General features: G+C 40.5%; 1 protein-coding gene across 8 annotated transcripts in view; it reads left to right on the top strand.

Moving 5' to 3' along the window:
* The window catches only part of UNC5D (unc-5 netrin receptor D), a 697,582-nt gene that overhangs the window by 663,192 nt on the left and 16,585 nt on the right, over positions 1–17,805 (top strand). For all 8 annotated transcript variants that reach the window (XM_075555759.1, XM_075555757.1, XM_075555758.1 and 5 more), the window contains 2 exons: positions 783–932; positions 8,866–9,030. In XM_075555759.1, the coding sequence (XP_075411874.1) occupies positions 783–932; positions 8,866–9,030 (315 nt within the window). The remainder of the gene's footprint in view (positions 1–782; positions 933–8,865; positions 9,031–17,805) is intronic.

Below are 17,805 nucleotides of genomic sequence, written 5' to 3'. Positions count from 1 at the left end.
CACATCCTATTATCTCCCCAGTGTGATTCTGAGCATTGCAAAATTGGAACCAATTTAGAATATAGGTGATTGTGTTTTATTCAATATCATTACTAAGACTTTTCAGTGAGAGGTTCAAGAGTGTTTACCTCAGGAATTTGATTTCTTTCTCCTGAGGTAAAGCTTAATTTTTCTTGGCCATCTGATATATATATTTTATTTGCATTATTAAAAATAAGCATAATGCCTGCACTCAGCAGCAATTGTTTTAAGACAAAGGAATCAGTAAATACCAGCTAATGCCTGTGTTAGTGGCGAGCAATTTGAATCAGAATGGAAGGGGACAGTTTCTACCGTGAGTGTGAAAGATAATGACATGTTAGTTTCAGTAGAAACACATTTCTTGATTATGGTCAGATCAGAATGAAACTCACACAGCTGTGGAAACTCACCAAACACAAAACTTTGCTTGGGGGAGGTGGAGGATTTTCATTTTCAAAGAAAGGCACGTTCTAAAAACCTCAAATTCACTGCCATGGTGTCAATTCCCAGTCAAAGTGACCCTAACACTCATCAGCAGGAAGAGTTGTTTCTTTTGGACCCAATCCTGATCTGTTTTCCAGTCCTTAGCTCTGATCTTGCAATAATGCGGGACGGAAAAGAAGTACATGCCCATTATGCTGTTTGTCCATTTGGGAGACAACTGGTGGGGAATATATATTATATATCTGTAATAGAATATGTGTCAGAGACTGATATTTACGGTGGCTCCTTTTACTTTTTCTTCTTGTTTTCTCCTGTAGGAAGTGGTTTCCGATGAAAGGCATCAAGGTGGACAGCTTCTGGAAGAACCAAAGTTGCTGCATTTCAAAGGGAATACTTTCAGTCTTCAGATCTCCGTCCTTGATATCCCCCCCTTTCTCTGGAGAATCAAACCATTCACTGCATGCCAGGTACTGGCCCGATGGGTTTCTAAAGAAACAGCATTACTTTAGCCAGCAAGTGTGTCACCAATTCTGGTGAGAATCCTCTTGCTACTCTCCGGCCTTTGTAAGTGTGGCTTTAAATTTCAAAACGGTCCCAGAATTGTAACAGTGTAGGTCTCACACACACACACACACACACACAATGCAGCATATTGCCTTATATTCGGAAGTTTCTAACAGGTAGGGGAAAAGATGCATGCATGTGAGGTAACAAGACATTTCTCCTCCCCCCCTTCTTTGTATGGTTGCTTGATGTAAGTTGAAGATGACAACTTAACACTTTAACATGCAATTTGTCAGTCATAAATCAAAGTCAGTTCATTGTAAGATACTCTTTTAATGAGAAACCTCATGAGAGTGTGCTTCAGAGTCAGGATTCTGAGGAAGAGCTCTAAGGCTAGGGAAGATGGGAAGAAGAAATAATATACTGAGGAGCAATGATAGAATAATTCTTCAGAACCTTTTTATAAGTAAAAGTATTTATATACTTCTGTCTACCGTCTTTGTGTTGAAGGCTTTATTGCTGCTGCTGTTGTTATTGTTTATTTGTTTTAGGGTGACATCTAGTCTCTGTGCACCATTTTAGCAGATTTTTCACTACCCTCTTATCAATTTGTGACCCTGCCGTCAATTCCATGAGTATTCCTGACTAGGTTATCTGTATTGTCATTGTAAGGAGGCAGCGGACTGGCCATCGCTTGTTAAGCCAGAAGCATCTGTGCTTCATGTGACAGGATGTTTCTAAAACTCTGAAGAAGCTTCTGGTGGATTCATATCGATCTGGAATCACAGGAGGTTTCAGACTTTCTAGTTCTGTCGATCAGCAGAACCCGCCAAACCCTGTGGGCTTCGTAACCTTTCCATCCTTGCTGAGATCCTGGTGGTGTTGCTTTTAATGCACAAGGCAGGCCAGCCTGTCAGAATGGGAGCCAGCCAAACCACAAAGAGAAAACCCCGATTGCTGCAGGAGAGCTAGAAGAAAGGTGAACCAGCAGCCCTTTCAGCTGCTAACATTGAGGATTTCCAAGTTGGACATGCCTGCCCTTCTCTGTTTACTTTTTCAGACTTCTTGTCATCCTGGGGAATCACCCGTCTCTGTGCTGTGTGCGTGCATTCAAAGCAACAGGAACACCTCTCATGATCATAGACTCTTTCTTTTTGTGTGGCCCATTCAGCACATTTCCTTATGGAGGGATATTTTCTATGAATAAATGTATTGCTTATGCTATTCAAGACCTAGCAGGCTCTGTTTTCCAGTAAGCAGTATTCAAAGTTTCTAGCCTAAATGGAACTTCGGGGCATCGTTAAAGCAAGTCCTGATCGTCATGCAAATGTCTCTCTGTTAATCTTTATAGGTTAGAAGGGCCTTACTTCACTGGATCTAATGGGAGTGAATCAGTCCAAAGTAACTATTAAGTTTATTGCTCAGAGGTTTTAAAAAAATCAGATGAAGGAGCCATTACCTTGGAGCAGCACTTGAAAGATAAGTTTAACACCAGGGATTCCAAAGTGAGTTGAGGCTGAACACACTTGGAGGACTAAGCACCTTCTGACTTCCTAAGATGCCACAGGGACAGCCCATCCCGGAGAGCATTGGCTTGTGAGAAAACCCACACATTTCACTGCCCAAGATGAGCTGGAGAGCAAGGAGGTTGTGAACGTGTATAAATATTTGCCTTTTGTAATTGAGTATAATTTGAAAGAGTCTTGGAAGGCTGAGAAACAATTTAATTTTCTCTGCACCAGAAGGCTTGCCCACTGTTTTCATTTCACTTCATGTTTCTGACCCACTAACGGCTTTCTGCTCGATTCCTCCTTCCTCCGCACCGTCCCCAACCACCAGCTTCCTTGCCCTGTCATCGCCGTAACCCTCCAGCTGGTGTGACTGCACATTGCGTTTGGCTTAATGGCCCTGCTGTGTTTGCTGCAGGCGTCAGATGTGAGCACTTTGGGGAGGGTTTCAGTTCAGCCTGCTTGAACCTCATGTAGAACATCGTGTGCACTGAGAAACTTGGCGTGGATAATAGAAAATGGCTTTTCATTAGGGCTTAGTGGTTAGCAACTAACAGAGCCTTTTTCTTGTTATCCCAGAGAGCTGTTGTGGAGACAGAAAATCGCGCTCTCTCTGACATCACTTATAGGTCTCCCCTCCAACCAGTAACCTCCCTGTCATCTCTCAGCTCAATGCAGAGGAGACCCCTAGCATTGCTTGTCGCTCATTCCCCTGGCTTCCCCTCTCTTCAAACGAGGGAGTCTGATGCACCATATTAGACTTGGTACCCAACTCTACACTCCCAAGAAATATACCTGTTTTCCCCTGAGGAATAGGCAATTCCCCATGTAGGGCTAGGCCTCAGCTGTACCCAACCCCTAAAATGTTTGCCGCCTGGTCCCGACCATGTGTCATCAACAAACATCACGAACAGGGTTTTAATAATGCTGAGAGTTCGAGACTTGGCCCGCAGTGTGTGAGGAGAGGCCACAGTGAGGGGGACCCGCCAGAGTTTGTGTCTTGGTTTCCGTCCTCAGGGCTTATTAGACATTTCCAAAATTCTATTTCTTGTTTTCTTCTTAGGCTTTAAGACTCTACGTAATTAGGGATAAGTAAGGCACTGTGCTCTCCTCCGAATTAGCAGCTCTCCTCCCAGAAGAGATAAATAACGCTGCTTTCAAGAGGTTGTTGGGGCCGGAAAGCTCCTTAATCACATTTCGCTTTATTCCTTGCCACCTGTGGTCTGAGGAAACTGTAATAAACAGTCTACAATGAAGTATTAATTCATTTTTTAAATCCAAGGAAACACAAAGCCACCTCCCTAGGATAAAAGGAGTGGTCTTTTCCAGCAAGCTACAGTCGTGTCTGTCTCCTGCTAAGATGTGATTTACATTCTCTCCATCTGCTAGGAACGCAATTATAATGGGAATCAAAATGAAAACATTTCCGAAATTCTTTAAACACCCATAACTTTGCTACACTGTGTCCTCCCCTTTTACTTTCCACATAATTCCTCTCAGCGCAGTCAGCATCTCGTGTGTGTGTGTGTGTGTGTGTGTGTGTGTGTGGTGTATATGTGTGCTTAAATACACGAAAGCAAAAATGGATATCCTGAAAACATACCAATCACTGTGCTTCGAAATCTGTTCGTTGTAGTGTTTTGTTGAGCACTATTGGAAGTTGCTTCTCAAGCCAACAATAAAAAGTACTCCTGATACTGTCAAGATCAGCCTTTTAAGAAATGTTTTGAATGGCAAGAGAAAGGGGAGTTCTAGTTCTGATTGTCTTGTGTTTCTCTTAGGAAAGATGCTCTCTGCCGTGAGCATGGACTCGCTGAGCTTTCTTCCAATATCTTTAGGAGACAGAAAAGAAGAGAACAGAATATTTAGCAAGTGATCCAATAGAAAATTTTAAAACAAAAGATCAACATTATGCTTTTTAGGAGGGCAAACATCACCCAGGATTCAAATCCAGTCCAGAAGATATAAGCTTGCTTAAAGTTAGACCTGAAATCCAGCTTTGGCTAGCTCTGAAATTGGTGTATTTCATTACTTGACAATGAGTCCAAATTCATTTAGAGGAAAAGCAAAAAACAAAATAAAAAATATGAAACAATTTTCCAGGTCAAATTGGCAAAAATCCTTATTGCCCACAGATGTATTACAATTATTTGCATTGAAGAATTCCATATATAGTTACATTATAAAAAATTAAATGTACAGGTTTACAGAAGAGAGCTCATTTGAAGGCTAATCAAAATCAGGAAGGAGAGAGTGAGGATGGGACAATTGATGACAAAACCCTGGAAGACCAGGTCGAGGCCCAGGTTTAACATGGCACACAAGGGGGAACCATAGTTTCCCACTAACCAATGGATCATGTGAGGAATCCCCAGTCCCTGGGTGTTACATCATTGTGCTGTACATGGTCTGAGGTAAGAGAATGACTATAAGAGAATGACTATTTTTTCTCTGAAAAACCTCAGTTAATACTCTGTTTCCCTCCTCAGTCAGGTTCCAACACTCTCAAAGCTCTGTATAATAGAGATTGAAAGATAGAGGACTGACAAAATGGTCAGTGTAGTTAGTTACAATGAGGAGGAGACAGGATACCTTAAAGGAGGTAGAAACACTGCAGAAGAATGGCAAGAGACAAAATATGGTAGTGATTAATTTGGTGTGATGATATAATTGCAATGGAAATTAAAGTCCAAGTTTTAGGCTCAGGTCACTACAAAGGCAAAACCACTGACATGTATGTGTATGTATGTGGGTGTAAATGCATATCAATAAAAAGGCTCATACAGCTGTAGAAGCAGGCCAAGTCCAAGTCTAGGTACAATCAAAGTCTGTCAAATGTTAGACCAGTGGCTTCTCCTGCCTCACATAATTCCTGGGGCAGATGAACCCATAATCTGGGAAGAACGCAGGATGGTGGCTCTTGCTGTTGGTGAGCCCAAGGTCAACAGGCCAGACTTGTGGCTGCAAAGTTGAATGAATGCAATGTCTTCATGTCAGGGGGCAGGCTGCTGAGGGCTCCTAGGATTGGAAAGAAAGCTGTTGGTTAAAGCCCCAAGTATCAGAAGTTGATGAGCCAGATGCAGGTTCCAGACCAGCAAAAAGCAAAGCAAGCTTTTCCACAGTTTCTACTTCTATTGGAAGCAAGCCACACCCTGGAGCCAATTAATTGCATCAAGGTCGTGACCTGAGTAAGGGTATTGCATTCTTCTCTAATCTTAGCCCATTATAGAGGCCTACAACTGATTGGCTGTGATTGCATTGTGTTGGGTGGTCATGGGGGAATGCTAGGTGTTAACTGCCAAACCACTGAGCCCTGCTCCAGCCATACTTTAGCTATCACAACCCATGTAACATGTTTTGTAGTAATTAAAGGCATAATGTCAGGGATTGACACTGATGTTGTTATTGGAGTTCTCCTCAGTAAGATGGTATTGTCAGTTGACTCATATGCTTCTGAAAACTGGACAATTAATAAGGGAAACTGCAGAGAAATTGGTCTGTTAGGATTATGATTTTAGATAAGAACATTGAAAGTACCTTAGACTGACGGAAGTAAGCACATGTGTTTTGGATAAAGTCCAACCAGAATTCTCTTTAGAACCAGAAAGGCAAAACTTTGTGTCATGTACTTTGGATATGTTTCCAGGAAAGACACCACTGCCTAGAAAATGACATCATGCTCGATCAAGTAGATGGTCAATGAAAAAATAAAAGAACTTCAAGGAGATAGATTGACACCAGGATTGCAACAATGGGCTCAAACATTAAAATTGTGAAGATGGCACGGTACTGAGCAGTGTTTCATTGTATCGGGTATAGAGACACTGTGAGTCAATGACACCCAATAATAAGAGATGGCAAGGAGACGTATGGAAACAGATGAGAGCTTGACGAATTCAATAGACAGAGAAAGATAGAAGCTTGAGATTTGAAATAAAGGTTCACCATGGGTTTATAAGATACGGGAATATTCAGGAGGAAATGTAGGGAAAGAATCAGACAATATAGAGAAATAGCAGAGCTTGTACATGCTATTATTTATTTGATATGATGTAGAATTCGATGTAGCGGAAAGCTATTTTGAACATTTTAGGAAAAATTATTTCCTCTAAAAAATTACACCGAAGGTCACATCATTCTGAAGTGTCGTCTGCTGCAGTATTTGCTACAAGGAAGGGAGCAGAGAACATATTAAGTAAGAAAAAATGGCACACATATCCATAAACATATCATATGTTAAAATGAGGGCGGGGGGTGTTTCTCATACAGTGGACCTGTGCTATCTTGTTGGTTGGGTGAACAAATGATGCTTCCTTAAGTAACCAACAGTATAGGACAGCTTCTCCCAAGACTTCCTGAAGATGACAGTGATCCTGTGGAACTCCTGTGGAGTATATGTCATTGTTTCCTAGTTCATATAATTTTTCTACGAGAACAGCACATTTGCTGTAGTTCATGAAATCACTAGTTTGACCAAGGAAGCAAACAATTGCTGATATTGTGATGAGAGAGAGAGATTTAATCAAAGATTGGTAGGCTTACAAAACCTTTGTTAGAAATAGAAGAGCCAGCATCAGAGAACATCACTAATGATATTGGGAAGCTAGCAATTTCAGGAATCCCAGAATACCAAACTAGAGCAGGGAAGAAAGCCAAATGAGCAGATGCTCTGCAAGAGAAGGTATTGAGACCCCAGCAAACCTCATAGGTACTAGATGTGTGAAGATGAAAAGCCTTTGAGTCTTCCTGCTGGTACCTTGGTACAAAAAGTGTGACAGTGGCTTTCTCTTCTCCTGTACCTCCCAAATCTAGAAGAATGCGTCTGATTGACAGAATTGAGTCTGACTGGTAATAGTACCTGTAAAAAGTATTTCCAGCCTCTGGTAAAGTGATACTGGAAAGATAGTTTTGAATACTAACAGATCACACCTTGCCCAGGAGTGTCAATGAAATGTCTCTTAGTGTCGGATATCTAGGCCTTCTCTAAGTCCCCTTACCCCTCTCTTCCCGAGATGGATACCCACTACCTTCCCCTGAGATCAGGGTTTTGAAAACCCGCAAAAGGTCTTATACTGGTGTCTAGGAAGCATGGCAGAAGTAAATGTTTTCTTAGTTTTTCATCCTCTGCTTTCTACAGGTGTTTAATAGTCTCTCTTCTAATCCATCCCTCCTTGCTGAAAATGATGATATGTGGAATTTTCTATGGGAATAATTAGAAAGAAAGGTATGGAAACTAGCGTACAGATTAAAGCTACAATGGGTGACTCACCGTGACGTCACATGAATAGATGGCATTTAAACCTGGCTATTGACCTGAAAGTTCACACAGACTTCAACAGCACTCTCAGATTTTCAAACTTGATAACTATTTGTCCACCTTTCTGGTTTGGGAGAAGATTATAGCAACATGTAAAGAGGCAAATGAATGAGATGAGAAGAAGGGGGGAAGGGAGGAGTAGGACTACTAGAGGCTGGAGATACATGGCCACTGCTTAGCACTCCCAGACTGATTTAGGTAGGAAGAAGAAACCACTTATTACATGACAGAACTTCAATGATTTACCTCTGCTTCACATTATTGTATAGACATATGGTTGAGTGCAGCTCAATTAGTGGCAAATACTGGCTGATATTGGGGGTGGGGGGCGAAATGATGATCCTTTTTATTACCCTCCGTTAGTAAAAATTACTAATGCTGTTAAGTCTCCTGAGGGTCGAACCAAACCCATTTTGTTTGTTTGTTTTCTTTATTGTTTATCTCCTATGAAAGTAATTGTAAGTACTGTGTCTGGCCTTTAGCAGGCATCGCACACATAATTGTGGTGTGGATGAATGAATGAGAAGTTGGCAAATTATATCACTCTCCATTGGCCCACCTGTTTGGGGTCTGTGTGCATGATTTTTAGTAAGTATTAATATTTTTGATAGATATCATGTATGAATTTTGTGTGAAAATGGTATGAATTTTCTGGATGGGTTTATGATATGAGGATAAGTTCAGTCAACCTTTTTTAGCATAATTTTTAAGTGAGGAAACATTTTCTTACCTTATGCTTAGGAAAAAGGATGGACCAGAGGTATCTCCTAAAGACAAATACTTCATAAATGAAAAGACAAAAGCTAAACATATATGGTATTCTTTCTAATTGTGTGTCACCAAGTGAAATCTCATCTCTTGCATTGTGGTTATGGAATTAAAATGGTATCGATTGAAATCGACATCAATTACTCTTGTGCTGCTTAGCACACGCTGAAACATTATTTCTACAACAATTCCACCAAAGTCACTCAGGTGATTGCTGTGTGCATCGTCACCATCATCACAGTTACTGCTATTAAGTCTCTCCTGTTCTCTGTCCATGCTTCTCTCTGCCCACCCCTTCCGCAGGAAGTCCCATTCTCCCGCGTGTGGTGCAGTAACCGGCAGCCCCTGCACTGTGCCTTCTCCCTCGAGCGCTACACGCCCACCACTACCCAGCTGTCCTGCAAGATTTGCATCCGGCAGCTCAAAGGCCATGAACAGATTCTGCAAGTGCAGACATCGATCCTAGAGGTGAGCCTTGGGTCTACAATGTATTTGACTCTTTCTGAAGGGCAGTACTAAGAACAGTGCTATGTAGCCTTGCTATGCAGGTTGAAAAGTAGCTTCAAACTGGGTTAAAAAGGTAAAGGCATCAAGGAGACATACTCTTACATACATAATCCTACCATAACAGTAATAACAATCATCTCAGAGTGGATACACAGGCAGGCACACAAACTGAGCAGATGTGGAAAGATTAATGAGACTGTAGCTACATATACTGGAAATATATCTATAGATAGAATGGACAACACAGCGGAAACAATTGTGAAGGAAGACTTTTTAGCCATAGCCATATACTTCAAGAGCATGACCAGTGGGCCTGATCTATCAAAGCCGTCCTTTTTGGGGACATCAGGATAAACATAATCCATAAATGGAATGCACTTCATCCTATTTGGGTGAATAGCAAGCAATGGGGGTCTTAAACACTTGTGAGTAGCCATCTAAGATGCAACTATTGGTCTCACCCCATCCAGAGCATAGAAAAATGAAGAACATCAATGATACATGGGGAAAAAATTAGTCCAAAAATTAATGGACCACACACACCTCAGCCTCTAAAACCTTGAAACCAAAAGAACTAGATGAGGCACTTCGACCACTACCGTCAATGTTGCAAGGGATGGCACCCCATCAATGCTGAAAGGGGTGACATCAGAAGGCCCAAAGTAGAGTGGGGGGAAATATGGACCAAAACTCAAAATCATAAAACTCACCAGCCTCTCTGGTTAACCAGGGACTGACGGAATACCTGAGATCAGCTGTCAGGCCTGGCCTTGAATTCAGCCCCGTGGCTCGACTGTCAGGCAAGGAATAAACATATTATACTGTGCACAATAAGGAAGCACGTACACCACAAAACCATCAATCATTCGAGATGAAAAGGGAAGAATTAAGCAGGCTTGATGGAAATGGTAAAGATATGGAGAAAGGGGGATGACTGCTGCTACATTGTGATATCTGTCAGCAGTGGCATGAAAGAAAATGTTAATGAATCACTGAGTCGAAAAATGAATTTGTTCATTTGTTATACACTTTCACCCAAACTACAATAACTTACCCACACCACTGAGTTAATCTTGTCTCATAGCAACCCTAGAGATGGAGCAGAACTTCTTTTTTTGGCTCCAAACCTATCCATTCTCATAAGTGCAGACAATGTCTTCTTTCTCCAGCAGAATTGTTCATGAGTTTGACCTGTCAACCTTGCAATCGGCAACCCAATACTCAACCCACCCGTCATCCTCTAAAAATTTAACAAGCAACCTTCTAGTTTAATTTAGAAAGAATAATAGTAATAATTAAAGCCCTGTCATCAAATTGATTCTAACTCCTAGTGAACTATAGAGATTTTCTGAGACTATAAATCTTTAATCTTTCATCTATGGAGAGGCTGATGGGTTTGAACCACTGACCTATCCAATACCTAACCCACAGCGCACCCAGGGTTCCTTAAATCACAATAAAAAGTTTTAAAAAGAAAAAAGAGAGTTTCTGACTATTAGATTTTGACATTTTCGTTTATAAATAAGAGAAAGAACTAAATCCTAAACCATAAAGGGAATGCTAAGTGAATTCTGGCATGGTGCAAATGGTAATGTGCCCAACAGCTAACCAAAAGGTTGGAGGTTTGAGCCAGCCCATAGGTACCTCAGAAGAAAAGTCTGGTGATTTATTTCTGAAAATTCACCCATACATAGACAACCCTAGTTGTATCTATCTAGTCTGGTACATGTGTGGCTGTCGACGCAGGATCAACACAATGAGCAGGGAAGTGAGTTTCCCCCTGTACAGTGAAAGTCCACTCATCAGAGAGCTTTGGTGTTGTAGTTAATTGGCATCAAGTTGACTCAAACTCATGGAGAGTCCACGTGTTCAGTAGAATAGAATAATCCATACTATTTTGGAAGCAGATCACCAGATCGGTCTTCTGAGATATCACTGAGTGGGTTTGAACTGCCCAACATTGGCTTGGAGCCCTGCACGTAGCTGTTCTAGATGTATGCTCTGTGAATGTCCCTTTGGAGAAGGAGATGGTACAGAGTCTTTCGTACACAAAACTGTAGAAACTTTCACAGACCCTAGTACGCTTGGCACATAATCTAAGATTCCTCAATGACTGAATCTAGATGATACACTTGCAGTACATATTATAAAGAGCCACAAGATCACCATCAGGATGCTTTTTTTTTTCTCTCTGGATTCTGATTAGTTTTGCCCATATATGTTATTTAGTCTTGGTGCCTTGGCTCCTTGCTGTCTTATCATTTCTTGTTTCCTCCGGGCTCAGGGTTCTCCACAACCACGTTTCCATTAAACCACCATTCATAAATACAATAATTTAGGATACATATCAATTCCATTCCTTGAAATAAGGATACAAAAATGTAGGGAGGTGAAGGACTTTGTTATTGAAGGGCAGAATTAAAATGGAAATCAGAGGAGAATTCACTTTGGAACTTTTTCACAAAGACACCTATTCTCTGTCATGGTTCTGATTTGCCATCAACCATTAAATGATTTCCTGGCTGTGAATTTGCGTTTATAGTAGATGATAGGACAATGGCAATTTTATCTCCCTGGTGACTTAGGGGTGGAGGGGAAAATAGCAGACAGGTAGAGAGGAGATTGGAATGTTTTTATTTAGCAATGTGGGGCTAATTCTTGGGTAGTATAGGAACAACACATTTTATCATTCACCTGTGGGATGGGCATGTATATAATTGTTTATATTCATATATGTATATATAATAAGAGCGTATATGTGTATATGTATGCATATCTGTATGCATGTGTTAGACATTATATGTAGATAGATACAGACACATACACACACAGAGATACATGAGCCACTAGTTGGCATAAATAGTTAAGTGCTAGATGACTGACCAAACAACGTTGTGATCTAGAACTTCTGAAGGAACTCAGCCATTACATTCCTTAAGGAGGACAGTTCTTACCGCTCTGCTTCTCACCAGTGCGACCTCCGTGAGTCTGCACTGACGCAACAGCGACCGTTGAGTCACGTTTACATACATAGAGCTCAGTGTCAGCTTGTTTCCTTTTTAAATGACAACAGCAAAACCATGAAGCCTTCTAGCATGATCATTTCTCTCCCTTCTCCTTTCAGTTCATTGTGTATGCAAATTCCTAATTGGCCATTGCTAATTCCCCAAATAGGTTTTCTGAAGAATAGATGACTTCGCAAGTATTATGCCTCAGAATTGAGAGCTGTCTTAACTGGCATGTTTATACAGTGTTTGCATTCATTAATGTCAACTGGCATTATGTGCTAAAATGGTTTTGATCGGGAGCGTAGATGAAGAATAAATGTAGGGTGGGATATTTCTAGAGCTTCCTTCTTCAGTCCTCATGGCATCTTTAACACAATACATTCTAATGTCAAAGAAAATGTGCAGAAAGACTTTCAAATCAAAACAAAAGAAAAATCCAAGTGCTGGCATTGAGAAGGGCCGTGAACAGGCAGCACAGAAAGAAGGCTCTTTGTCTCTTTGCCTTCAGTGTACATAACAGAACACAAACAGAATTAAATTCCACGCTTTATTTCATTATTTTTTTAAACAGACCTGGATATTAGAAAACCAGTTCTGCTCATACAGGGTATTTATGTAAAGAGGCATATGATAGTGTCAATTCATCCTAGTATCATTCCTCCATCCTTAAATAAAGTATTGAAGTACATGGATGGAAAATGGCCCAATAAATTCAATAGTATTCTGGACCTGTATTCAGTCCTTTTTCTAATATGTCACAAGTTCACAGTCACTTCTAAATGGCATCCTAGATTTCCTCTGTAATAGGAGGCAAGTATATGAATCTTATTTAAATATTCAATACTGGACTACAATATTGCAACGTGTGAGCTACTGTGTTTTCAGACACTTTATCCTGTCAAGCATCACACTGTGTAGGCCAGGGGTCTCTAATGCTTTGTAACTATATTACTTAAAGCAGTCTAATTTGCTATTATTTTTGTCAGAATAATAACTTTTTAAAGGCATAATATTTCATGCACTATATGATGTGTTTTCACAGTTGTCATTTAACCATCACAACTCAGCTAATTATTAATACCATCATAATTTTTCATGCTCTGATATTTGCAAACAGGTCAACTATCCTGCCTAAGGTCACAGAGCTAGGATGATGGAAGCCAGAGTTCCAAATTAAGACACCTGAATTAATGTCTTGGCTATCATACTATAATGCCTCAGGATTCCAGTCAAAGTTGTTGAACTTCTGATAGTCTTAACTATGGGGGCTTTGTCGCTAATGTGATGTGAGTCTTCTCTTTGCGGATGCAAGCATTAGAGAGAAGCAGCAAAGTCTCGATCATTTTGTCTTGAAGTACCTGGAAGTAAATGGAAATTGAGAAGATCTCTTTTCAAGGTTGTAAAAGGATTGAATGTAATCATTTCAAATGGACTAGAAGAGCGTTCATTCTAAAGATCTGAAAAAGCTTTCCACGTGTAGATGTGCCTGGAAAGGGTTCCTGATAGAATGACCACTCAACGTCCTTTTGACCTTAGGATGGTCTGACTGCAGAGAAGATCAGATGTCTGATGATAAATCAAGTGAATAAGAATGATCCCTTTAATGATTTGCTTCAAGATAAATTCTAGACATGGGTCTAAATCAATCAGTAAACTAGGATTCAATTCACTTATCAATGTGTGCTTTACTTCATGGATAATAGGTGGCTGAAGACTCATTCAGGTAGCTTTGATGAGTTCATATGAGTTTCTCTTGTTACACTAAATAATAATAACAGGAAACAAAAAGTTTAGGAACTTTTTAAAGACATCTCTGAAAATTTCCTTAAAAAAAACCCTTATTGAGGGTTATTACATCTCTTATCAAAATCCATACATTCCTCCAATGTGTCCAGCACATTTGCACATATGCCACCATCATCATTTAAAAAGCATTCTCTTCCCACTTGAGCCCCTGATAACAGCTCCCCATTTCTTCACCCACCCTCCGCCGCCCACCCTCCCTCATGAACTCTTGATAAGTTATAGCTGATTTTTTCCATATCTTACATTGTCCTCTGTCGTCTCTCACCCACTTTTCCCTTATCCATCCCCCTGGGAGGGGGTTCTAGTTTGATCCTTGTGCATTTTTCTTTTATTTTTTAATTAAATCATTTTATTGGGGGCTTGTATAACTCTTATCACAATCCACACATACATCCAATGTGTCAAGTACTTTTGTATATTTGTTTCCCTCATCATTCTCAAAACATTTACTTTCTACTTGAGCCCCTGGTATTCACTCCTCATTTTTCCCTCCCTCCCCAGTCCCCCCTCCCCCATGAACCCTTGGCAATTTATAAATTATACTATTTTGTCATATCTTACACCTTCCAACATCTCCCTTCACCCACTTCTCCACTGTCTGTCCCCCAGGGAGGAGGTTTTATATAGATCCTTGTAATCAGTTCCCCTTTTCCAAACCACCCTGCCTCCACCCTCCTGGTATCGCCACTCTCACCACTGAGGAGCAGGGTTTCTTAAATATCTGCTCCTAAAAAAGAAGCAAAATTCCTGCACATTAAGTTCCGGGTTTCTACTGCTTACTTTAATAAGTTGTCTTAGTATCACTGGTTCACAAATGTAATGGTAAAACCGAAAGAATCTCTCTCTCTCTTCTCTACATTTAACATATCATAATAGTGTTTTTTTCCAGCTTCAGCATCCAGGCAGTGTCCATCCTCATTGAAGACATTTAATTCTTTATATTCACTATCACATCCATCATGTTTCTTTATACCGCTAATGTTTAAGTGCTTTTCCAAATAAATGCTCTCTTTCAGTGGTCAAGGTAGTGATGTATCCTTCCCGTTCTTTGTTAAGACAATCTATAGATGTAGGATGGTTTCACTTTCATTGAGCCAAACTAAATTTCACAGTGACTATTGCCAATTGATATCATATAAAGCAAGAGCATTTATAATCTAAAAATTGTAAACTAGAACAAAAATTTGTTAGTACTGAAGGGTAGGAAAGAGTTTCCCAGAAATTTATTTCACTTTTTATTAATGTAATATTACTGAAGATTTACTTTTTTTCTGGTTAAAGCAACCTAAATGGGAATCTTACATGTTGTAATTTTCCCTTCAAGCAATTCTCTTATCTTCCCAAAGTGGTAGAAGTTGGGGATAATATGTCTGTTACAGAGTAGACAGAATACTTGGAATTTCTCATTGATTTACAACTCCCTAAGCTAACCAGGTAGCAGCCGCTTATCTCAGATGTGCAGAGCATGAAAATCTACTCTTCTGCATATTTAATTTAAACAATCCAAAAATGTGATGTATCTACAGGATTCTTATTGCCTGCCTCAGAAGTCTTTTGGAATGCATCATAAATGTTACATAAAGTGTCATCCTTATGCCCCGAAATGCTTTAAATTTGGAACGTTGATGAGTGAAATCAGCATTCACATTAAAGTGTTACAAATAAAAAATAATACTTCTTATTAGATTCAATCTCACACACATTTTATTCACCTTTAAATAAGAACACATTCTCCAGTTTGTTTCTACAACTGTCTTAGATGGTCTCTCTTCTGCCAACAGTCAAGATAGGGTTTAGATGACACTTCCAAGGTTCCATGAGGGTTTTCAAGAGCCAATTCTGCCTACGGTGTCCCTTTGGCAAGCCACCTTTGCTCTGGTTAATAAGCTCTAGTCCTATTTTACCCTGACACCTACCAGATGCACTTAGATGGAATCACCTCTACCCCAGCCTCCTCTCGATTCCTACCATGCTCTCAATTCAGGAATTATTCAAAGAAGCTATTCTAATTTTATCTACATTTTTAGAGCCTACAAGAAATTTTACAAATCATGATAAAAAAGGATGTCTCTTATAACCTTCTTTGTGCAGTCAGGACTCGAGGAAGGCTGTTATTGCCGTCCAATATGTCATCACAGAACTGGCTGCTCGCAGCAATGGCCACACATCCATCCAATTCCTAGCCACCTGAGGATGCTCAGTGCTCACACACCCTTTGAGCGAACAGAAATACCCCACGCGCCCCGCCTCCGGCCCGAAGGCTTTCATACTTTGCCAACACCCTATCCCATGGCTTTCTTTGTTCTCATCCTGAAGCAGGGTGGGGTAGTGAAATGAGTGCTGGTCTGGGAATTGGATATCCGAATGCCTGTTTTAACTGTACCACCAGCAACAGGCCTGATCATACATTAATAAGAATCCCTATGTGAGCCAATTTCACCAACTAGCACACTTTGAAAGGAACATATGCCAAGCCTGATGCTTTATACAGGTGTGAGAACCTAGGATACAACCTAAGAGGGCCCACCGTAGCTTAAGAATCTGCATTTAACTGTGCCAGTAAACATCAAGGTATGACTCCTTTCAGGAAAAGAGTTCAGAACAGGCGTACAATGATGTGAAGAGAGACAGAGAATTCCAGTTCCTGAAGTGAAGAATAGTCTCAATTTGCCTCCTAACTCAAACTCAGATTTGATGCTCCAATTTCCCTTTGGATTAAATTTTTATAGCTGGATAAAAAATTAACAAAAGTTAACATCTCACAATGATGCCTCAAAATCTGTAGATCAGAAGTTCATACAAAGCACCACTGGGATCTTTGTTCAGGGTCTAATGAGATTGAAATCAGGTTGGGGCTGACCAAGGCGCTGATATCATGTTAAGCTCGGAGGCTTTCCTGGTTTGATGGAGAATTCTCTTCTTTGGGAGCACAGGACAGATGCCTTGATGTTCTTGCTATATGCCAGGGTCTCTCTCAGTTCCGGGAGGATTCCTTCACATCCTAGCCACACGGTGTAGGCACCACCACCCCGCCCCCAGCTCTAGCCAATAGAAGCATATCATCATGATAGGAGCTGCCTCCTGTTTCTTTCAAGGGATAGTCTGATTAGGTCAGGCCCACCCAACATAAACTCTCTTTTGATTACTTCAGAATTAACTGATTAGGGTTCTTAAATACCTCTTCAAAATCCCTTCTTTTCTATAAAATCTTAATCATGAGGGTGATTCAGTTTCAATGACATGGTTTCAAGGCCTTCAAGTTTTATTAGTCTGCATAAATTACCATCAGCCCTTGTTTTTCAGTCTGATTAATTTCTGTTGGGTCTGTGTTGCATGGGATGCTCTAATTGCTATGAAGTGCTGAAATGCATCAACCTCTTTGGATAAGTTTTGTCTAGAAGCAAGGAGGGCAGCAGAAGCCTCCACGCCTGTGTGAGTCCGCGGGCTAGTCTAAATGTTTTCTCTTCTTGGTGGCTTGTTCTGCTTTATGAAAGCAATTTAATTAGGAAACAAAAACAAAAGAGGTGCTATAGAATTATGTAACTTTATACCTGAGAAGATGAAAACGAAACAAAACTTTTAGATGATCAATTTATAGGCAGGTCTTTCTTATAGCTCTCTTGTCATGTGGTTTCTTTACAAATTCCTTTGATCAAACTCATTCATGTAAGGTCACTTCTGACTGTCAGAGAATCATTCCCTAGACTGAACAAAAACAATGTGATTCTGTCACTCCAGAGCTGCTTACTACTGATTGTAGAGCTATCCCTGCGAGTCAAATGGGGAACATCTAAGCCTCATCGTCCCTGACAGGTCTTTGCATGTGGGCAGCTGGTGACTGTGGCTCCGGAGCATGAGAGGGTGCTGTCACTCTCTTGTCCACGATTTATTAGACAACTAGAAATTTTGTTTACTATTTTAG

The sequence above is a fragment of the Tenrec ecaudatus genome, chromosome 8 (assembly GCF_050624435.1).
Source record: "Tenrec ecaudatus isolate mTenEca1 chromosome 8, mTenEca1.hap1, whole genome shotgun sequence".
Lineage (NCBI taxonomy): Eukaryota > Metazoa > Chordata > Mammalia > Afrosoricida > Tenrecidae > Tenrec > Tenrec ecaudatus.
Note: the sequence above shows the minus strand (reverse complement) of the source record. Positions and strands in the feature narration are given on the sequence as shown.